The 23,070-nt window shown below is 55.7% G+C and overlaps 1 protein-coding gene across 4 annotated transcripts in view; it reads left to right on the plus strand.

Moving 5' to 3' along the window:
* The first annotated feature begins 16,732 nt into the window (after positions 1–16,732).
* The window catches only part of ZBTB16 (zinc finger and BTB domain containing 16), a 53,708-nt gene continuing 47,370 nt past the window's right edge, over positions 16,733–23,070 (plus strand). Inside the window, exons 1-2 of one of the 4 annotated variants that reach the window (XM_064634759.1) lie at positions 16,733–16,838; positions 17,324–18,659. In XM_064634759.1, coding sequence (XP_064490829.1) covers positions 17,398–18,659 — 1,262 coding nt within the window. In that variant the 5' untranslated portion in view covers positions 16,733–16,838; positions 17,324–17,397. Of the gene's footprint in view, positions 16,839–16,880; positions 18,660–23,070 lie in introns of those variants that run through there. The other 3 variants (XM_064634758.1, XM_064634761.1, XM_064634760.1) reach the window with 3 other exon arrangements.

The raw sequence follows: 23,070 nt of genomic DNA on the forward strand, positions 1-23,070 counted from the left end.
TTGCTTCACAAACCCCCTCCCTGTGCGCGGCCAGACCCGCCGCTGCCGAACCTTCTGCTGCGGATGTGAGGCGTAAAAAGGACGTCAGCTTGAGAGATGAACACAGTAAAGAGGTTTTCTTCTGACTGCAAAGCCAACAACCAGCCCTCCCTGCTACTGCAGCGCTGAGACACGGGGCTAAAACGGTCTCTAAAGCCCCACAAGAGCCCCATCAGCCAGGCAAGCTGACCCTGGGACATTTGCCAGCACAGTGCTTATGTTCCAGTCCTTAGAGACTGGTTTTGCTCACTGAGTGACATGATTTGGGGAAAAAAGTACAAACTGTCTGCACCCAGAGGTCTTGGGTTATTTCTGAGCAGGGGTAGCAGAGCATCCTGGGGCTGGCAAGCCTTGTCCTCACCACCAGCCTGGCACTGCCTGCTCCTGGGAATCGCAGACTGATAGAATAGCCTGGGTTGGAAGGGACCTTAAAGATCATCTCATTCCAACCTCACCTGTCATGGGCAGGGACACCTTCCACTAGCCCAGGTTGCTCCAAGCCCCGTCCAACCTGCCTTTGAACACTTCCAGGGATGAAACAGCCACAGCTTCTCTGGGCAACCTGTGCCAGGGCCTCACCACCCTCGCAGGGAAGAATTTCTTCCTAATATCTAATCTAAACCTACTGTTTATGAACGTGAAACCATTCCCCCTTGTCCTGTGACTCCAGGCCCCTGTAAATAGTCTCTCTCTGTCTTTCTTGCAGGCTCCTTTCAGGCACTGGAAGGCTGCAATTAGGGTCAGCCCAAAGAGCCACCCCCGAGCTGGTGGCAGCCCCCCAGGCAGCTCTGCTGCTCCATGGAAGCTGGGCTCCAGGCATCCAAGTTCCATTTTCCCCCCTACTCTCATTTCAATCAAAGTGTGTGATTAGGGCTGTGCGAGCTCCATTGTCATCTCCACCTAAGTGCTGCTCTGATGGATGGAAACAGCACCTCAATGTTTACACCGAGGAACACATCGCTCTGCTTTCCTGGATAATGCACAAAATCTGCCACTGCAGGGAGGGGAAATCACACACAAAAAAAAAAGAGCAGCCCCGGCAGAAGGCTGGGGAGGGAGGAGGGGAACCTTCCCAGCTGGAACAGCACCAGGTCATCAGCTTAAGGAGGAGCACCTTGGCCTCATCCCCTCACCTGGGTGGCATCTGGGAGGTTATAAAGGGCAGGGGAGGGTGGGTGGGACTGGTTTGGCACTCAGTGCCTTAAGGTATTGATGGTTTAGGCTCTACGTGGTCTCTGCCACCAGCACAGCTCCTGTTGGTGTCCCAGAGCCAGTTTGGGAGCACTGGGTAAGCCCCAGGCTCAACCCAGGACCTGGGCATGAGCCTCGGCAGCCCCAGGGCCAGCCCTGGGCTCGGCAGTGGCAGCACTGAAGCCCCCCAGCCTGCAGCAGCACACCCAGAGACCCTTCCTGCCCTCCTGCTGCCTCCCTGTCCCAGGAGAGAGGTAAGCCGGGGTGCTGGGGAGGGCACGTGTGCTCTGAGGGTGGGACTGAAGCATCTTTGCCTCTGTTTCACATGGTTTTACTGGACTGAGCTCTAGCTGCTCCTCTCCTTTGTGTTTGCAGTACATGTAAAGAAAGCCCAAAAAGCAAATATCCAGTCTCAGATACTTATTGGGGAAGGGAGAAATGGTTCTTTTGTTGGAATCACTGGTTATTTGAAAAAAAGGTGGTGACAACTGTGCTCCTAAAGGATAAAGTGCAAGTGTTTTCCAAAGTGCAACAGCTGCTCAGGGACTTTCTGTGAACTCCACAGCTTTCTGTCATGAGCATTATTGGACCTGGAAGGGTGGGTCCATATGCAGAGGGATGCTGGGCTGGCGAGACGGTGTGGTAGGGATATGGATCCCTTAGGGGCAGCACTGGGTGCTGATGCTTTGGTTCAAAGTGTGTGGGCTGGTTGTTTTGGTTGTTGCAGAAAACATTTTGAGTTTTTCCGTGTATTTATGTATTGAGCTTCAAGGTTTCTGTCGGGGTCGGAAGACTCCACCCGCTGCTGTGCCTTTCCCTCTGCCCCCTTTCTACCCGGGATAGATGCTTGTCTGAGTCTCTGTTGCACGGGCATAGATATGATCTTAGTTAAACAACAAGTAATTAACACCCGGGACGCTGCTGGGCCCCCACCCAGGGTCGCTCCCCGGAGGCTCTGCCCGCAGAGGGGAGCAGGAGCAGCCGGGGCCAGGAACAAAAGGTGCCTCTTCCTCCGCGTGGTGCAGAGGATCCCGAACAAAGGTTCCCATTCCCTGCGCTCCTCTCCCTGCCTCTCGCTCTTCGATGGGGATTTAAGCCGTTCTTTTCCTGGTTTGAATTTCTCTGGGCTGCAACAAGAAAGTAGCAATTAACTGTTACAAGGCTGTTTTACAGTTCTGTGCAAACCCTTTCCATCCACTCTGCTTTAAATGGGTACATCTTTTATTCCCGGTTTTCGAGAGTGTAAAACTTTACAGCGTTTTCTGCAAACCTTCATACTTTGCTTTGCAGTTTATTGCTCCCTCTGTGGATATATCTCACTCATAAATACGGCTTCCAGCTCCAAGTACTTGACTCGGAGCCGCAGTGCCTCGGAGAGGTTCCATTAATGGGACTTTGCCTAGAAATCATGGTGTGATTCATCCCAAACCTCTGTCTCTCCTCCACCAACAGTGCAGAGCTCTGCAGAAGCGCTGTGGCAGCAGCAGGTTGCTCAGCCAGGTTATTCCTGGCCCTGCAGCAGGTCCCTATGGCTTTGGGAGATGTGGAAAGTGGCTCTGGAAAGTTTGTTGTGAGCTGGGGTGGCTTCAGGCACCACTGTAGTGGAGCCTTGGAGCAAAGGCTGCCTTAGATGGAGAGTTTCCTCTCTCTTCTAGGGATTGTTTACAGGTTATTCATTAAAAACTCTTTATTTTCCTATGATTAGCAAGGAATCTCCCTGCTCTCCATGTGCTATGAGGGACAAATAGAATGTTGAATGTTGAGGTTCCTGTAGGTTTAGGTCTGATGTGGATGTGCTGTCTGTGACCACCCTGTAGTTTTTATTTCCATGGGAACACTAAGAGGGGCTCTTTAATGCTCCTGCCTGGGTTCTTTTTGGAAAGCTGTGGAGATGTACTGTGCTTGACATGGGCTCAGGTGTCCAACAATGGAGGCAGACAGGTGGAGGCAGAGTGGGGTTCTGCACAGTGCTGGTCCTGCCAGGGGCTCTGGGAAGGGGACAGGGCACTCAGCACCCAGGCAGGGGTGGTGGCCCAAGGGGAGGAGTGGGGGGATTGGTCCCTGCTGCAGATCCCAGCCAGCTGCTGTTTTTCCAGGACTGTCATGACACAAAGGATTCAGAAAGGTGTGGGATATTAAGTGCAGCTTTCAGAGCCCCAGGTGCTACGTGGTAATTTTCTTGCATTACAGCAATGGTGGCTTTAAAACTGCCCTCCTCCCGTCCCTGTTAACAAAACACGATGCATTTCCCAGGGAAGTGTTCAGGGCCGATTTGGTTGGTGTCCAGGATTGCAGCAGCACGGTGTGTTTGGGTTAATGGAGCTGTGCAGGTGTAAACACAGCCTCTGTGGAAAGGATGGCACAGGGTGGGGGCTGCTGTCGATTGGCACCACGTGTGCCATGCCTGGTCACCAAAAGCGGGGTGCCTTGTGCCACCCCTTTGAGCATCCCACAACTGGACTAAAGCTGCTTTTCCAGGGAAGAATAAGGTCTCTTTAAAAAGGCATTGGTTGTCTGTGTCCATCCCCAGAGCCAGGCTGGGTGCTCCCCACAGCCCCCCGGGAGCGCCGGCTGGAAGAGGGAGGGGAGCAGGGCGGGCACACGCTGGCAGCGCCGCGGGAGCGGATGGTTTATGGGACCATTTGCCGGTGCCGGTACCTGCAGCCGAGGCTCCAAATGTCAGAGCCGGGCGAGGGAACAGGTGGGCTCTGCACATCTCCAGGGCCCCACTAATTCACAGGCAATAAATTAATGATGGGAACGGGGACAAAGTCCTATTCTGGGTGCAGGTGACTGAGCAATTCCCTTCTGGCAGGCGGAGGGAGGGAGACCTGCCACTGTCAGTGTGCCTTTGATTGTGTTGTCTGAGCCAGCCTTAAAGGTAGCCTGCGCTCGGCACCGGCTTTGCTCCTGCTCAGGGCTTTGGAAGTGGTGGCAAGTCGTGCTTAAAATAACGAGCCCCTCTGCTAATTACCTGAGGCTGCCTCTTTGCACTGCAGGCTGTTGCTTACATCATCCCCATAGAGGAACCAGAGGTTTCCTTCAATCCCAGAGAGACAGGAGATGTTCAGAGCTAATGACATCAGCCCTGTCAGGAAAGGGTGTAAAGCCATTTGCACCCATGCAGACCTGGCTCCTGGTGCCCAGCATGGGACAGGAGGAGACCCTGACAGGGAGCAAGGTCCTCTTCAGCCCCCTCTCAGCATCCACTTTTGTCCCACCTGCCTCCAGGAAGGAGAGCTGGTGCTGTGCTGGAGGGAAGGTGTGGGTGAGGGAGGGGTGCTTTGGTAGGGAACAGGGCCAAAAATAGCGGGGAAAAACGAAAAGTACAGGAGTGGCACCATATTGACCAAGCTGCATAACAAACTGTCATTTCCCACAGACCTCATACTGGCATGTTTTCAGTTTTGCCTGTGCCATCTTTATAGAGTTCCTGAGCAATGATGACCTGGGAGCTGTGACCTGGTAGCGGGTGGGAGGGCAGTGGGACTGATGCAAACTGTGCCAGTGGGAGGCAGGGAGCACTGGGCTCTCTCCAGCTCTCCTCTAGGAAGCACTCTGACCTCAGGGAAATGCTGCTGCACTCCCCAAAATGTGGAGGATGGCTCCAAGCAGTGCTGAGAGTGTGTGCAGCCTCTTAAGGTTGGAAAAGAGCTTTTTTGGAGATCCTTGGCTTCTCACCCTTGGAAGTGGGTGAGGAGTGAGATCGAGGGAGGGACTCCAGCATGGAAGAGCTTGGGACTCAGCAGTTCCCTGTCAGCTTGAGGGAGAAGGTAGTGGGAAATGCCCCATGGGCCGGGTCCCAGAGCCAGGAACCGCTTCCCATGCAGAGGTTCCCTCCGAAACAGGGATGAGGTGGATGCCAGGCTTGGAGGATTTGGTTAGAGATGGGAGCACAGTGTCTGGAGGGATTGGATTGTGCCACACTGGGCACTGCTGGCAAACCTCCTTGTCCTGCAGAAGCGCAGGAGACATGAGGCTTCCCGGGAGCAGGCGGTTGTGCCCCGGCCCGACGAGCCCTCGCAGATGGCGGGGAGATAAACGACGCCATCTCCGTTCTGTAGTGGCTCGGTCGTAATTCCTGAAAGACATTTATTGGAGGCAGCCTTCCCTTTTTCAGGGCTGTGACTCCTCGGGCAGGGGGAATTGCGATAGGGAAGGTGGAAAGCACAACCCGGCGTTACTGATGAGAGCGGTGCCCAAACCCCCATCCATTCCTCTCCTCCAATTTTCTCCTCTGACAATTTATAGGTTAGTTTGATGCTTGAATAGCTGAGTCTCTCTAGTAATATGTATTCTCCGTAAGTATTCCCCGCTGTGGCATATCCTAAGAGAACTCCATCAAATAATTATCTTCCCTTTTATTTATTCACAGTCTTTTCACTCGATCTGCATCACGATAAAATATTCCAATGGCTTCCTCTTAGCACCGAGCCTTCCTGGATTGTAAAGTGTATTTATGTACAGTATTAAATCCGCCCTGCGCCGCTCTGTATCTCACTGCTCTCCCCGTTCGATGCTGCCGTGGTGCACTGCCCTGGCCACCTCCTGCCTTGCCTCCCTGTGTCCCCGTGGCACGCACTGAGCCTGTGCCACCTGCGCAGACCCCTGGGAGAGAGGTCTGCAGGCAGCCAAGGATCCGGCTGTGGCTGGTGCAAGGGGCTGGAGAGGGGCAGCCCCACCAGGGGACCTTCCTCCTCCCTTGCTGGTGCTTCCAGCCGGGCTGTCGCTGCCTGGCAGAGCCGAGCTGCCTGCTGGCAGTGGGAGGACGTGACTGCAGGGCGGCCAAGCGCAATCAGAGCAGGGAAGAAACCAATAACCTCCTTTCCCTCCTCTGGAGGGGCTAGAGGAGTAGTGCTGCTCTTCTCTAAGGACTCTGCAGGTCTCCCTGTGCAGCTGGCAGCGGATGGGCTCTGGGGAAGGATGAGTCCCTAAAAGGGGGCTACCAGGCAGGGACAGCTTTTCCTACAGGAAGAGGGGATTTCTAGGAGTGATGTGCAGAGTCTGAGCGAGGGTTTCCAATGGTGGTGAGCATTTGGGAGCAGTCCCTGGAGGAGGTGTGGGCTGCAGCATGGCTGTCACTCGTGGCAGGGGACATCCCTTCTGCACGGGGCAGTAGATCTGTGTTTGTAACAGAGAGCTGCGGGTCTTCCAAAATAGCACTTCTGACACCAGTATATCCTTCTTGCGTTCCTGTGGATTGTGATGTGCTGCACAGCAGCCTAATGGAGTATTTGGTGTCCTGCATCCCTGCTTGCAGCTTTAAAAGGCCCCGTGCAGGAGCAGCAGCATCCCCCAGGATGCACAGGTGGTACCTCGGTGCCTCTGCAGGCACGAGTCATCCCAGGGCATTCTGGGCTGAAGGGGCTCTCGTTGTCACATTCACAGTCTGTAGCAGTGCCAAGGATTCTGTTAGGCCAGAAGAGCTCTCCACTCTCCAAGGCTGAGGGAGTCAAAGCAAGTGTAACTTTGTTTTCAAGTTTGCTCCCGTGGCTCTGCCCACAGGGGCGTTCCCTGGGAGCTGCAAGGCAGCACCAGCACTTTCTGCTGCACTGGGTCACTGTGATGTGGGAGCAGCAGTTATTAGGTTGGTCATGGAGAGAAATAGTTTATAATTGTGGCTTTTCTACCCTGCTTTGCCCACAGCCAGCTTGGCTGGTAGGTGAAGAGGCTGGGAAAGGGTCATTTCCCAGAAGAAGGAGATGCCAGGAGAGAGGACCGATCATAGTGAGGAGGAGGAGGATGATCACGATGCTCCCACTCACTTGGTTCCAGTAGCTCTCAGAGTGGCATCCCTTCAACTTCTGGAGAGCCAAGTTCCCCAGCAAGGGTTAACTGAGTGTATAAAATTGATTGCGATTTTAGTAATTCAGTATAATCACAGTCTACCAGCAGGTTGCTTTTCCAGCAGGAGGGTTTGGAATTATTTTCTGGAGTTTGCAATATAGAACTTAAATTAAGCCTCAGAAGTCAGAGGAGCTCTGCTGCATCTCTAATGTGGTGCTAAATTCTCAGCAGCACATTCCCTGTATTAAAGCCTTTGCTGGCAATTAGGTTCATTAACTATCACAATACCTTATTTATTACTCGGCATGCCATATGGTTTCCCAGCTAAAGAATGGCACCCGTTCTAGCACAGACCATTTGGCATCATAAAAATGTTAACAAATAATGTTATGGCTCTCAAGGGCAAAAGGGCTCGCTGGGCTGCAGGTCTGCACGGCAGGAGAGAATATGAAAACATTTTTCTTCTATGGCAAAATAAAGAATTCCTCGAGACAGAAGTATTCAAAGAATATCCCGCTCGCATCACGCAAATGGGAGTTTTATACATGCCCATAATGGTTCTGTCAATATTTGCAGCAGGCAGCGTGCTCACTCATCTCCTTTCCTTCCCCCTGCTCCCTCCGAGCACGGATGGTGTTGAAGCACTGACAGGAAGGACACACCTCCATCTAATCGTGCCATGTTTATGCCTCTTGATTTTTATTTCTTCTGATGGCACTGGCTCTCTGGTATCTGCAGCTCCTGGGGACAGGATTAATTATCCAGGACCGTCCTTTATTACCATCCAAACTTCATCCCTGCAGAAGCAGCACTGGGCACTGCACTGAGACATCCAGTGCACCGGTGAGTGAACACGGCATCGATTCCTACTGCAGAGGAGTGGGTGTGTAAATATATATATGTGTGGGTGTAAGGGCTGAAACTGCACCAGTGGAAACAGCTAATTGGGAGCCCGATGATGGAACACAAAGTGAGCTGTTCTGACTCTGAAAAGGGGAATATCCCAGTTGCAGTTAGTTTAGTGCTTTTCGGAGGAGATCAGGACCCGTTACAGCCCAGGCTGCGACTGTTACACAGGGTGCACTTGGTTCCTATTTTCATCAGGATTAGGATTATGAGAGCAAGGGACAGCATTTCAGGTCACAGCAACTCGGGTTGTCTCCTCCTGGGTACTGCGTGGCCAACACAAAAGGAAAAGGTGCTTCTCCATTCCTGCTCTGTGAGTGGATTCCCCTGGAATAAACATGTCCAAAGGAGGATTCTGACAAAGTGTAACTTAGAGTAGTACTGAAAGCACAGATTAAACCAGAATTTGTGATCCTGTTATAGTATCCCATGACTACCTCTGAATTTCCAGAAATGGGTCAGAAAGCCGGGTTTGAGGCACAAGCCATGCTGCTGCTGAGTTTCCTGGGTGATGTTCACTTGATGCCTAGTTGAGGTGCCTTCCTGGATCCTGCTCCTTGCTGATTCCTGGGTCAGTTTTTTGATTTCAAAGACGACAATTCTTTCAGCGTGTGAGCTGAGGCTCCTGCATGTGGGTGGGTCTGTACATGGCCAGCTGTGGCAGCACGGTGCCAGCTCCCCAATTCCCCTGCCAACAGTCGAGTGGGTCAGGGCAGCCCCATGGCTTGGTGCCCTCCTGCTGAGAGCAGCCAGTTGCAAGGCTGGAGCAGTTGGTGCCCCAGGATGTGGGGCAGGATGTTCTTGGATAACTGCCAATGATGACCACTTAAAAAATGCTTCAGTGTGCAGCAGCTGGGCTCAATCTGTGTGCAGTGACTGCAGCAGTTTCACCGTGCTCTGCCCTGGCAGTGCCCACTCCAGAGCTGCCTGTGTCCTGCTGGAACTGCCCTTCCCAGGGAGGGATGTGACGAAGAGCTGTATTGCTACAAAACTCACAGCTTTAATGCCAGCAAGGATTATTTCTCATCACCTCAGCTGAACTCTTGAGCAATGTGGGTGAAGTATTCCACCTGCCAGTTCCCACAGCACTGCTTCAAGTTGGGAATTAGGCCATTTCTTTGGGAGCCCCTGTGTGTTGGTTTTTATCAGAAGGATGGCTCGTAGCACCATAATGTAGGCAGAGCCTGGTCCTGGGAATGACAGTGTTCCATGGGAGGATGAATGTGGTCAGAGATGAAGCTCTGTGCCCCCAGACAGTCACTGTAACTTCCCCCTTCTGCTGGCCTCTGTGCCCCTCTCCAGAGGCTGCCAGCTCCTCTTCCATCCATCACCTTTGAGTTTTCCTGTTCCACGTCACCCTCCCTTCAGCTAATTACTTTTTTCATGAAAGTTGTAATTTGGTTTTTTGCCCCTTTGGATCCCTTGAAGAGATGTTCCAAAACGTGCCCCCTCAAAAGCCTCTGGGTCTGGGATATTTCCCTCCATCCCCCTTTGCTGCCTCCACACCCTGTCAGTCCCTTTGCACAGCCCCAAGGGCCCTTGGCCATCTAGTGATGACATACCCCAGTTCTGCAGGAGCACGGTGATGCCAGCTCTCCAGCTCTGAGCCTTTCATGGAGAACTCTTTGTGAGTGGAGAACTGTTTCCCAGATGACAGAGAGAAATGGAATTGGGGTCCATTTGTGGTTGTATTGTCATTTCCCAGGCAGCAGAAGCAGTGGAAAAGAGGCACATGGGTGAGAAAGAGCAGGCTGGGTTCCAAAGGAAATTAATACCTGGAGAGGAGCTGGGTGGTGCTGAAAGCAGCTGCCCCCCCAGTGACAGCCGTGTCACACGCTGTGCTGCCTCCCCCCGTTCGCATCCCCGGCCGTGGGGACACGTGGAGCCTCTGGCCCTGGGCAGACAGGTCTTATCCAGGAACGGCTTTGCAGGAGTGTTTACTTTCATTCCTGGGAGGCTGATCGAGCCGTTCCAGCCGGGAATGTGCCCTGGCCAAAGGTGGACCCTGCCAAGCTCCCTTCAGCATGAACACTGCGCTGTCCAAGGGCACCAGAGCCCACTGCACAGCCGGGATGTGAAGCCTGTGGGCATGGGACTCGTGGCAATAGATGTGTGTGCTGTGACTGAGCTGGAACATGATGATTTCTCCCGACCTTTGGGAAGGATTCATAAATTCTACCCTGAAAGGGCAGTAGGTGAGCTGCCTTGCTGCTCCAATGTTATCTGAGGCTTCGCTCACTGAGGAATCTGTGACCAGATAAGATACCAGGGGTTTATTGTATCTCTGGCAATTATTAAGAAAATAGAATCAGTTAATATCTAACCTTGAACCTAGACCAAAACGTTTGGCCTCAGACTTCATTCTGCCTCTCTTGTACATTCTGGAGTTGTACATTTTAGAATGCTGTTAGGAATGATAGAAGAGATGAACAGGAATTTAATCTGAGCCTAAAATACCGTCATTATGCAGCTCAAGCGTCTCAGAAACGAGGTCTGTGCCATGTGTGATTCAGGCACTCGATCTTTTTGTCCCGGTGCAAGAAAGGGAAGGAGGAGGAGGAGGAGCCCCTTTGGCAGAAGTTTCCCCAGCTGTGAAGGCATTTTGTGTGAATATTTAATGCATAGATATGTTAAGAGCAGGGAAGGGAGGGGGGAAGAGGCTTCCACGAGTGTGGGCTTTTGTTTGCCCTGTCAGAAGCAGTAATGCGTTCTCTGCGCACACACAGAGTACATAAATACATATAAATATCCTCTCCCTTGGAAAGGGGAGCAGATGACTGTGCAGCTGGAAAAGGAACATGGAGCACTGCCCTTGCTAGAGAGGGAGGATGGAATTAGGGCTGAAGGTGTTTGTTGGGTGACTGGGGTCCAGGATGTGGCTCACTCCCTCCAGTAAATGAACTTGAGCATTGCGAGGGCACAGAAACCATCTGCTTCCTGTGGGACCGAGGATGCTGCTTGTGGTCCTGGATGACTTACTGGTTTTAAACCCCAAAGCCATTCCAGGCTCTTGCAAACAGTCCCATTAAAGGCAGGGAGAGGTATAAGCAATATGTTAATGATATGCTGATCTCGTGCTCAGAAAAGCATGTGATGGGTACTTAACTCTCCTGAAATTCTTGTTAGTGTCTGAATTTCGGCATGATCCTCCTGGAGAAAGAACAGCCCTGGGTGGAGGTGCAGCCCAGTGCCCACTCCTGGGGGACCAGCCAGCATGAATGGTGTCTGGCAGCATGAAACCAGCTCTTTCCCCAGCACTGCATCCATCCTGAGGAGAGCCAAAACCAAAGGGAGGTGGGGGGAAAGCAGGATGAAACCGGGACACAATCCCTCACTAGAGCAGCCCCTGTTTTGGGAGGCAGAGCAAGCCCCTGGCAGTGCTTTGCTGAGGCCCTGGTGTAGATTCTGCTCTATTTAAAGGATTTTTTTTCCTGGGATGAACTTTACCAAGCACATGCCCAGCCTCCCCAGCACCGTACAGTCAGGGCTGACATTTAAAGCCTCAGCACATCTCTTTCCTTGTCCCATGCAGGATGTCAAATATGCCAGGTTAAGAGAAGGGGGAAAGAGGAAAAATAGTTACACAGTAAATTAAACAAGGCCAACCCCCCTCCTGCTTATTAGGGCTTCAAAAGTTGCTACCTCTGGCTCGAGCTCTCTCAAATACATACAAAGGGTAACTCTAAAAATAGGTCCTGTACTAATGGTTGGGTCACAGCCTGCTAGAAGGAGACATTTTTATTTAATTGTGAGCCCGGCAGTGTGTTTCTGGGGGGAAGTACGTAAACACAGCACTCAGAGCCTGGCTGTAAAGTTTGTGCTCCTTCGCTGAGTCACTGTGGCTAAATTCCCCTTTGTATGGGGGATTTAGGGGAGGAATGTGGGAAGGCTGGCCCAGGCTGCCGCCCTCCTGAGTCACCGCTCTGCTCATCCTCCAGCCCTGGCAGGCTCAGGGCTCTAAGCCACTAATTAGCCTCATTGTCTTAGGGCTGGAGCATCTGTAACCTGGCAAGGGGGGGAGGATGGAGGGACACGCTCCTGGAAGCCCATGAGCAGCACGTATCTCCTTGCACTCGTGTTTTGTGCGTCAGAGCCCACCTCTCGACAATCCCAGTGTGATGCTGATCTGCTCCTTCCGTGGGACAGCATCGATTCCGTCATCCCTACGAGTGAGCAAAGTTGTAACTCAGAGCAGTGCTTCAGAGCAGGAAGGGTTTTAGTGCCCCCTCATTTGCTGTTCGGATGCTGTATCCCTTAAAGGAGCCTGCTTTAAAGAAAAGAGGAGACAAAGAGGGATTTTGGGGCTGGCGAGCTGCCGGTTGCTCACGGGTGCCAGTGTGCAGCAGCTTCATTTGGAGCTGCACGGATGTGCACAGTGACACGCTGGCTGCTCGCTCACGTGGTGGTGACACGGTGGCTCTCGTGGCTGCTGCCGTGCCTCTGTCGCGTGCTGGAGCGTGGCCGGGTGGCATCCTGGCATCCTGCACACAGCCAGGGCCGGGAGGTTGGAGGGAAAAGGCAGGTGCCTGGGGAAGGGTGGACAAGGCTTCTGCAGCGTGACAGCCCACGTGTGTCCAGTCAGCTCTGCGTGAACTGTTGGGCTGTACATGTTCCCCTCTCCCCCGACAGCGGGTGGCTCCTGTCCAGCCCCGTTGGGGCTGGTTACAGCTGACCTCCAGCAGCAACTTACTTTGGGATCAATTGCAACGTGGGTAACCAGCGTCCCACCGCTGCATCCAACCCAGCTGCATCCTTGCCGTGACTCTCAGGTTCCCTTTGTGCAGCGCACGGGGGCACAAAGAGGGGCCTGTTCCTGGCCCCTCCGCTCCCCGGGGCCACCACAATGGTGCGGGTCTGGTGTCCGCGCGCTCGGACAGAACCTGGTGCTAATCAATGGGGTTTAGAGGAAGCTTAACGTGCCGTGGCTGCTCGCTGAGCAGCCTTGCCGGGGCTTCCACCCTCCCCCTTGCAAACAGCTTTGTGCATTTAGGCTTTTTTTTTTTTTTTAAGTAAAGTCTAACACATTTAATCATCTTTTCATAAGCTGTCAGCTTGCCGTGCGCCAAAGCAGAGCAGCGCGCTCGGCCCCGGCTCCCAGCAAAGCGAACGCACCCGGAGAAATCCTGGTCCAGGGAGAGTGTACATTAGGGCTCGGGAGCTGTGAACTTCCCTCAGGGTCTGTGGCAAGATCAAAAAGCAGTTTTTGAGTGTCATGGATTTTTGACTGAAGTTCAAACAGATCTCGTTTTGCACAGCATCCTTGCTCCAGTGTTTTGTAATTCAGCTCTGCACCAGCAAGGCTGGAAAACTCCAAATGCACCAACTGTTCCTGGAAAAATGTGCAAATAGCAGCATCAGAATGTGCCTGTCCCCCACCCTGTGCACAGCTGGTTCTCTGCAGCAGAGGGGAGAACAGGTCCAGGAGGCAGAGCTGGGGTGGGGGGCAATCAAAGTTAGGGCCCAGCAAGCTGAAGAAGTGGGAGCTGTGTCGTTGCGTCTCTCTCTGGGGTAGGGAATGGGGCGTGATGAGTCTAATGGCACTGGAGGAATGTGGGTGAGGGAAAAGGGCATTTGCCCAGGGAGAGGGGTAGGAGCACCTGTTTTAGGGGTGATGGAGAGGAGCTGCTCCTCCTCCCTTCCAATTCACACAGGGTAGGTGAGACCTTCTGGCTGAAGTTGTCTCCCATCTTTTTTTGTGGACTAAGCATCCTGAACAAATAATTTCCTTTCTTATTGTAATTTTGGAAACTGGTCTGTTTTCCTCTCCTCTCCCATTCACCTAGACATGTCCTGGAGGAGCAATCCTGATGCTGCTCTTGCTGTCATCCCTTGAAATACTTACAGGCTGCTGCTTTGCCTGATCCATGCTCTGTGGAGCTTTTCTTCACACAGGCCCAGTGCTGCTCACCAGGGTATTTCCACTGGGAAAGCAAACGTTTGTGTCTCCCCGTCCAAAATAACCGACGGGCTGGGGGTTAGAAGCGGATCCAAAGGGATCCCTTGGTTTCCTGGGAAGGATGTCCATGCTTCACCTGGTCCTCACACGGGAAGCCCTTCCCGAGGAACCACCGACTCAGGGGTTTAATGCTGGAGGTTAATAATAATCGCACCAGGCAGCACATCATTGCCCCGTATCTGGTTGAGAGATTTACAAGTGAAACTCGTGGCAGAGGAAGAAATTGCCTCAATCACTCGGAGTAATGGCACATGGAGAGGCACTTGGGCGTGACTGCTACTTAACACAGAGCCCAGCTTGGCTTCATTTAGCTGCTGGTGCCTTTCTAATAAACACGTTACACTACAAGGTGGGGATTAAGAACAGAAAAGTAAATAAATTGGAAACTGATGGGGAGAGATGGGAGGGAAATGGAAGGTACCAGCAGGGAGCAACAAGGAATTGACTCCCATGCCAGGGCCCAGGGAAATGACCCCAAAGGCCATAGCTGCAGTTTCCCAAGCATCTCCCTGGGCCTTGCCAGGGGGCCACAGGTGCTAGGCAGCCCCATAGCTGCCCCCTACCCTGCAGAGCTGCTCCTGCCCCAAGGTCACAGGGCTGGCAGCCTGCTGCAGCTCCAATGCCTAATCCCGGGGATGGTTTTCCTTCCCTTCTCAGGGCACTAAGGCAAGCAGCTGCTTCTGCTTCTCCTCTTAGGCTGGTGGATGTGTCTGGATCAGTCCTTGCCTTCCAGACCGAGGCACCTGATGTGTATGAGGTGATGGGCACCTCAGTTGAGGCTCCACAGGGAGAAGCTGGTGTTTCTGTAGTGTTTTCCCCACACAGCACGTGGGGGGATTGCTGGGGAAAGGGAGGTGATGCTCAAGGTCATGGAAAAGAGGCTTGGACTTTTTCACATCTTAATGTGCATTATGGTCACTCTGCCTCCTTCCAGGAAGGCATGTCCCAGCTCCATCTGTGCTCAGGGTGTGGGGTACAGAAAGAGTTTGGGAGAAAACAGGGCTTAAGTGGAAAAATGCTCTGGCCAGAGTTGTTTACCCAGCTCATCATCTTGCCTTGCCTCTGGAAGCAAAACCACCCTCCTGTGCAACCCCTCCCTCTTCAGGGAGGTCTCCAAAGGCACTGACACTATGGATGCCAGGAGGGGTTTGGGCACCCACTGCCAGGGCATGTGGGGTTTCCCTGCTCGGGGTTGCCAGGCCAGTTGGTGTCTTTGGGGAGAGGTGGCCGTGGGAAGCAGATCTCTTAAACAATTCAGTAGCTTTTACTACATGTATTAGAGGAGCAACAGTAAGTGCAATGCACCAGTTGACAGGAAGGACTGGGGGGTTAATTTTCAGGATGCTGCCTGGGAATTTAGCCATGGGATTTCCATTACTGCTAATGGGACTCACGCAGCTTAATTTCATGTGAGCTACACTAAAAATGTACATCTAACCACCTGCAAAATTTCAGTCCTGAAATCGAGCCTTTTAAAAGTTAGAGGAGGGTAAACAAACACCTGAAACCACAGTGTCTCACTATTTCCCCCTCTCAGCTGCTCAGATTTTAAAGTCTGGGAGCGGGAGGAACTCGAGCAGTTTGAGGCAATTAAAAACCCCATCCTGCAGGCACGCTGGCTGCCTGCGCACTGCGCCCTCGCTCTCTGCCAATTACAACAGCAGAGTTATAACCCCCGAAAAAATAGGGGTAACTGATGCCTCACCCTTAACTATAGCACGGCGAGCGCGGTGTTATCGTACACATCTAATAACCCGCGCAGCGCCGCCGTGCACGGCGAGGCCTCCGTTATTAGGCTGTTCTCGTTAAATGACTGCTATCATCTGGTCCCAAAGTACATTAAATCCCATTATAATTATAAACACACTTTCCCATAACGTTCTCCTTAGATTACATTTGCGCTGCTTTACCCCAAGGGTATCTTTGTACTAATGCCGTCCGTGTTTGTTGTTTTAGCTGACGATGCCGGGCCCTGTGCTGGCTGTGGTGTGCCATGGGTGGTACGGGGAGGGAGGGAAGGAGGGAGAGCTCTGTGTGGCTGCCACCCTGCCATCCCCTGAGGATGACACATGTCTCTGGGTTCACCGAGCGTGGGCAGCAGCAAAGAGCCAGGGCACATACACGTCTCTGGCCAAGGATGCTCGGGGTGCAGCTCCCTCGGTTCGTGGCCCGTGTCTCATGCCACTGCTTTGTGCTGTTGTTGTTGGAGTCACGGTGCTGCCGGTGTCTCCCTGCTGTGTTTCAATCCCTTCTCGAAGCCATCGTCGCCGATACTTGCGCAGACCCCCATGGCCCGTCCGGGGCGCGGGCACCCGCCGCGTCCCTACGTACAAAAGGTGCCGGTGCGGGGTCGGCATTTCGTCAGCGGGAAATCAGCTTCGTCGGGGCGACGCGTGCTCGGTGTCACATCGTGTCACACCCCTGCAGGAGCCCAGCACCGGACCCCGAACTGGGCTCTGGGAATGGGTTTTACCGTCTCCTCCCCCGGGGCCGGGGGTCCGCCCAGGCGCGGCGCGGGGGGCGGCTTTGTGTGTGGCGGGCGCGGCGCCGGGCGCAGCCCGTCGGGGCGCGCAGCCCCGCTCGGAGCGGGGCCGGGGGCACCCGCGTCGCTCCCCGGGGCCGCTCCGCGGGGCCGCGAGGCTTCCGGGTGCCGGGCTCCCGCCGCCGCCTCCGGCTCCTCCATGTTTGTTGTCGGCAGCGCTGTCCAGCCGCTCCCGCTCCGCTCCCGCAAGGTGCGGGGCTGCGCGGGGCGGGGCGGGGCCGGGCGGGGGCGCCCGCACTCAGCGCGGCGCGGCGCGGGGGGAGCGGGGCGCGGGCGGAGGGTGGGTGGGGGCGGCCTGACGCGGGCGCGGGGCGGCCCGTGGGCCGGCGCCGCCGTGATTTGCTGCGCGGCGCGGCGAGCGGCGGCGGCGGCGATGAGAGCGGGCAGTGCGAACTGCCGGAGCAGCCGCCGGCCGCCGTGAGTGCGGGCGAGGGGGGGCGGCACCGGGACCCCCCGCCCCCCCGCTCCGGGACCCCCCCACCCCGCCGCGGGGCCGGGGCTCTGCCGCTTCGCCGCGCACCTGATGGGGCCGCGCTGCCGGCAGGACGGGGCGGCCGGAGCGGGAGCCGGGCGGTGGCGGGGGATGCGCTGCTTCCCGTCCCTTCCCTTCCCCGGGCGGCGGCGGCGGGGACGCGGCTCCGGCGGCCGCGGATCGGCCGAGCGGCGCAGAAAGTTTCGGGCGAGTCGCTGCTGGGCTGCGGGCTAACTTCCCTCTCCTCCCCGCTCCCTTTTCCTCCCTGCTCTCTTCTCCCTATTTCCTCTCCCTTCTGCCCCTCGGCTTTCCTCTTTCCTCCCCCTTTCTCTCTTTTTTTTCTCCTTTCTCTCTCTTTCCCCCCTTCCCTCTCTGCTCCCCCTTCCCGCTCCACTCCGCTCCTCTCCCCCTCCGCCTTTTGTTTTCGCAGATAGTCGGCACACAAAGCTGGTCCCAGATTTGAGTGACGGCGAGACACCCTGATGCGCGAGCCTGGGGCGCGCCATGGATCTGACTAAGATGGGGCTGATCCAGCTGCAGAACCCCTGCCACCCCACCGGGCTGCTGCACAAAGCCAACCAGATGCGCCTGGCGGGGACGCTGTGCGACGTGGTCATCATGGTGGACAGCCAGGAGTTCCATGCACACCGGACCGTGCTGGCCTGCACCAGCAAGATGTTTGAGATCCTCTTCCACCGCAACAGCCAGCACTACACCCTGGACTTCCTCTCGCCAAAGACTTTCCAGCAGATCTTGGAGTACGCATACACCGCTACCCTGCAGGCCAAGGTCGAAGACCTGGATGACCTGCTCTATGCTGCCGAGATCCTGGAAATCGAGTACCTGGAGGAGCAGTGCCTGAAGATCCTGGAGACCATCCAGGCCTCTGAGGACAACGACACTGAGGTCCCCATGACTGACGGAGGTGCCACTGCCGAAGAAGAGGAGGAGAGGAAGTCGAGGTACATCAAGGGCCTCTTCATCTCCAAGCCCACTGGCGAGCATGGTGGCTATGCTGGCACGACCGGCCAGAGCCTGCCGGCAGCCACAGCAGAGCAGAGCCACTCTGCCTCTGTGTCCTACTGCTCCCTCTCCGCCATGAGCCCCACCAAGGCGGCGGTGGACAGCTTGATGACCATTGGGCAGTCGCTGCTGCAGGGTGCCCTGCCGCCCGGTGCCCCCGACGACTCGCGCCCCACCACCGCCCGCCGCCCCCCCGGCCTGGCCGAGGTCAAAACCGAAGCGATGCAGGTGGACGAGGCCTCCAGCCATGACAGCCCCCGGACAGCCGAGCCTGGTGCCTCCAGTGGGGAGAAGCCTGATGAGAAGGGCAAGGAAGGGCCCGGCACCCCAACCCGCAGCAGCGTCATCACCAGCGCCCGCGAACTGCACTATGCCCGTGAGGAGGGCACCGAGCCGCCCCCCGAGCCCGGTCAGGGGCTGCCACTGGGGCCGGAGCCATCCGCTGCCACCCCAGGCGAGAAGCCCTTGGGCATCTACTCGCTGCTGCCGAACCACAAGACTGAGCCGGTGCTCGGCGTGCCGCCGGCCGTGGCGTCCGCCCTGCACGTGCAGCCGGCCCTGGCTGTCTCCATGGACTTCAGTGCCTATGGGGGGCTGTTGCCCCAAGGCTTCATCCAGCGGGAGCTGTTCAGCAAGCTGGGGGAGCTGGCAGCTGGCATGAAGACGGAGAGCAGAGCCCTGGGCGAGCAGTGCAGCGTGTGCGGGGCAGAGCTGCCAGACAACGAGACCCTCGAGCAGCACAGGTGAGTGCCGAGGCCGTGCTGTTCATGCTGCACCGGGCAGCATGGATCTTGCCAGAGGGTTTCAGTTTCTGACTGGGCGTTCCGTGTGTGCTAGTGCAAAGTTTCTGCCGTGTACCCTAAAACCAGGCTGTGGAATAGTGTGCTCAGAGGAATGACTCTTGCAGCTCCCCCAGGTCTGGCAACTGTGCCGGAAGGTTCCTTCTAGTGAGCGCTTTGCTGGGGAGGACAGCCTGGATGGGGCTGGGGCCATTGGTGTTTCCCACTAGCACAGACCCCATCAGTTTCCTTGGCTGGCATCAGCCAAGCAGCTCACAGTTGTCACCCTTTGAGTTCAGGGATCTGCATGCAGAGAGATGCTGTGGGGTCGGGCAGCTCTCACCCACCCTGTACTGAGAGCTGGTCCCTCCTGTGCCAGCGGCCGGGCACACCAACGCAGGCAGCGGTGGCACTCGGGCTTGCGGCTTGTAGTGACTTGCCAGCCCAGGGGGGTTTGTGCTGCTCGGCTTCCCGGTTTATGAAACATTTGCACTTCGTGCAAAGTGGCGCGGCAGTCAGGCTGGGTGATGCCGGGGCGAGCACAGAGGGCTCGGGCAACTGCAGAGCCGCGGGGATGGGTGCTGGACTGAACCTCCAAAGGCTGTCGGTGCAGTTTTGGGGCTCTATGTGGGGGATCTGTGTGCTCACTCCCAGCCCTGCACCCCGGGGACCTGCTGCAGGGTGGGAGCGTGGTGGTGGTTACTGACACGTGAGTTCGGTGCTTTGCTGTTTACCGCCTCCTGGTCGCGATTCGGGAACCAGAGCTCGTTTTCCGATTTAGCTGGGGAATGGGGACCACGTTAATTACCACGCCGAAATCGGTTTCGCCGGTCAAATCCCACGGCTCCGGACGTGCTTTGGCGAGCACTGTGCTGGCCCCCAGCGTGGCTGCAGCCCCACGGCAGGACGGCAGCGTCCTGCCTGGGGAAGGCAGCACCGGCGCGGTGCCGGAGCTTATCCCTGCCTCCCCGGGCAGTGCACCCTGACAGATTTTTAATGAATCAACAGGTTAATTAGTCCCGATGCACACAAGGCACTTCAGGGCCGGTGGCCGTGCCGGCACGCGCCTCTGGCGGGGCAGCCGGTGCTGCTCGCGGTGCGGGATGAGCCGGTGCCGGGTGCCGGAGCAGCGGCTCCCCGCACGCTCAGCCCGCGAACGCTCCCGGAGCAGGGCGGCAGCGGCTGTGCCGGGATCCCCAGCCCCGCACGGGTCTGCGAGCGCCGGCAGCATCGCCCCTCGCTCTGCCGCACGGACCCTGCCGGGACAGCTTTCGCCCCTCGCAGGATCCCCGGCTCCGTGTGGGTGCACACCCGCTTTCGGCTTTGTTTCCCCTCTCGTGAGCGGCAGAGCTGGGGCTGGCGTTGGTTACGTGCCCGAAGCTGCCTCGGCCGTGCGGTGATGCAGACCGAACGTCACCGGGAGAGCTGCAGTGAGGGCTCAGGGAGAATTTTAACGTGCCTTTCTGCCACGGTCTCTAGCCTCTCCCTTTCCCCCTCCAAGCCCATAGCAGCGACTGCTGCGGCCGCAGGAGAGGGCGATGCTGGGGCTGCCCGGAGGCTCCTGTCGCCGACGGTGGATGTGTCCAGAAGGAGGGAAGGCTGCGCGGGCAGATCCTTCCCCGCGCAGTCGGGAGATGGGGGAGCGTGACCCAGCTGTCCAGCACGACAGCCCCTATTTCACAGTGCCTTCCAGGACTCGGCTTGTTTTGACAGCCGTGGCTGCAGCCGTAGCTTATTTCTCACTTATTCATGATCCTTATCGGGAGACTGGGCACACACGGTGCTCTGAGGGTCTCGAGGTCTGCCCGGAGCTCAGCACTGGCCCCTGCCAGCGGAACCTTGAAGGCAGCTGCTGAAGCCAGTGCCAAACTCTGTTTGCCTGGTTTTGCTTTCAGACCGATTACCTGGCGCTGGCAAACTTTGCAGGGCGAGCCAAATCCTTTGAGCCGTGTTTAAACTGATATGTTAGACCGTCCATGTTGAAAGGCATTGGGCAACAGTCCAATGAACTCACCCCCACCCCCAAAGTCTAATACCCAGGTGGTTTGTGTGTAGATAGGGTCTCATGTGGTTTTTTTATAGTGTTTGCTTTCTAATACATTGTGAGAATTACCATTGGGAAAGGATTTGTGGGATCCTATTGTATTCATGGAGCTGTTAAACAGCATCTGTGCTGGATTGGGATCTGCAGCTCTCTGCCGGAGCAGCTCTGGTGGCAGCTGCACTGTGCTGGCCGTGGGCTCCTCTTCGCTCCACTGCCTGGTGCATGGGGGATCTGTGTCCCACACCGGGGTCTGGACACCACCTCCCTGAGAAATGCGGCGGTGGGGGCAGGATGTGCCGGGGGCACTGGGGTGTCGCTTGTTGGCTTTCGCTGACCTCTTTCTGCCGTGCACTCGCTGCTGTGGTTTTGCTTTCCGACCCTGACGTGAGCGTGGAGGTACCCGAGCAGAGCTGTTCCCAGCTGCGGTGAGCTGGGGGCTGGGAGCAGCTCCTGGGGAGGGGGTACCCTGCTGTTCTGTGGGGTGCTCGGCTGCCCGGCGTGGCAGCTTCCACCCAGCAGGTGACGGAGCCCAAAGCCACCCAGTGCCGACGCCACTCTTCCCGCAGGGAGCTCCATGAGCCAGTGTGTGCCGAACCTGTTTACAGCACACAGGCAGCCCATGCATATGGTGGGGCTGTTTGTTTACACACACACATGCCTATAGAAGTGTAAATATATATGTTTATAGTCTTGGAGCTTTCTGAGTGTTATCTTCATTAGTATGGGAAGCATGTGCAGAAAAGGGAGAGCAGAGGGTCAGCCTGGCCTTGGCAAGCACAGGGGGCCGCTGGCCCTGGGTGACAGACAGTGCCCAAGGGACAGTCATGTGCCCCAGCCCCGTGTGCGGCTCCTCGGCCTCGTGGCAGCATCATCTGTGCTGTGTCGTACCCAGGAGTCCTGAGCTGTGACCTTTTGGTGGCCGAGTGGCCACAAGCCTCGGCACTGGCTCTGGTCAGGTTTTTTGGGTCCCTGAACCCGCTGGCTGCTGCATGATCCATTTTTTAATCCTTTACCAAGCTTATGATTTTGACTAATTGAGTGTAGATTGAGTCGGCGAGTCTTTAATTTTTTTTATAAAAGATTTCCTTCTGGGTTCAGCAAAGTTCAAACTTAATCTAATGTTAGTATCGATCGTCGCTTCTAATTGCAGACAAAAAAGCCATAGTTCAGCAGCCCTTTTTGGGGTTGTTTTGTGAAGGAAACCCTCCGAGCTGTGAGGTGAGAGCCGTGCTGAGCTGCCAACAGAGCCTGGCATAATTTGTCATTGGGAAGTTAAATACCCTAGAACTTTAACAAAATTAAACCATGTCTTTTATGAAACGATAGTGACTGAAAAGGCTGAAGGTGGGGATGGGCTTCCATACAGTTCATTTGTGGCACAGCCAAGCATCCCACCTGGTGCTGCCCGGGAATTCACCCGCCACAGCCATGCAGCTGCTGGCAGCGCTCGCCACGTGTGTCCCTGTGAGATGGGGATGCTGGGCTGGAAAATGAAAGTGCTTCGTGCTGATGGTGTCGTGAGGCCGGTGGAGGCCAGCGGTGGGTGAATGCTCCCCGTATGATGAGTTTGGGTGGAAGGTGCTCCTGCTTGGGAAAACTGCAACTTCCCATGGGGATCCAGCCTCACCTCCCCTGTCTCCGCCTGGATTAGCTGAGTGTTGTACTGCTAATGCCATTAGGCACGTTGGCACTGCTTGGCGTGTCACAGTGAGAAACAGATGCAGTGTACCATTAAAGCAATAAACGTGATAAATCGGATCCCAAGTGCTTTGTGAGATGTTATTAGTGTTAATTTTGGTAGCCGGATACAGTAGTTGCTTTTTATTTTATTTTAAGCATTCGGCAATTTATGTTCCACAGCAATGGAAATTTTAGGAAAAGGAGGAAAAAATGGAAAGCAAGGCAGGGAGGGAAGGAAAAGCAAAAGCAGCAGCCCCCCAAACTCTGACCGTGATTACTTCCAGAGTCCGAGGACGACTTGGCAGCTCTTGTTTCTTGCTGATGGGCCTTATTAGCGGCACCTGGCATCATAAGGGGCTAATGGAAACCAGCGTTCCCGGCTGCCGGGCCGCGGCGCGGGGCGGCCGGGCGAGGAAGCTCTTATTAGCTTTATGGGCAGGGGGACGTGCCCTGCTCAGGAAATGAATGTTGCAGCTAAGGTCCACGGCGCTGACCCCGAGCGTGTAACCTGTGAGCGCCGGCCGAGACCCTGCGCAGGATGCTTGGGATTTCGGGGGCTCTCTGGTTCTTGTCATGGGCAGAGGGGGAATATGGCATGGTATGTTGCAGCCTTGAACTTTTGATTTATTCAGTGGGGGACTTAACTGTTTC

This window comes from Pseudopipra pipra, chromosome 23 (genome assembly GCF_036250125.1).
Source record: "Pseudopipra pipra isolate bDixPip1 chromosome 23, bDixPip1.hap1, whole genome shotgun sequence".
NCBI lineage: Eukaryota > Metazoa > Chordata > Aves > Passeriformes > Pipridae > Pseudopipra > Pseudopipra pipra.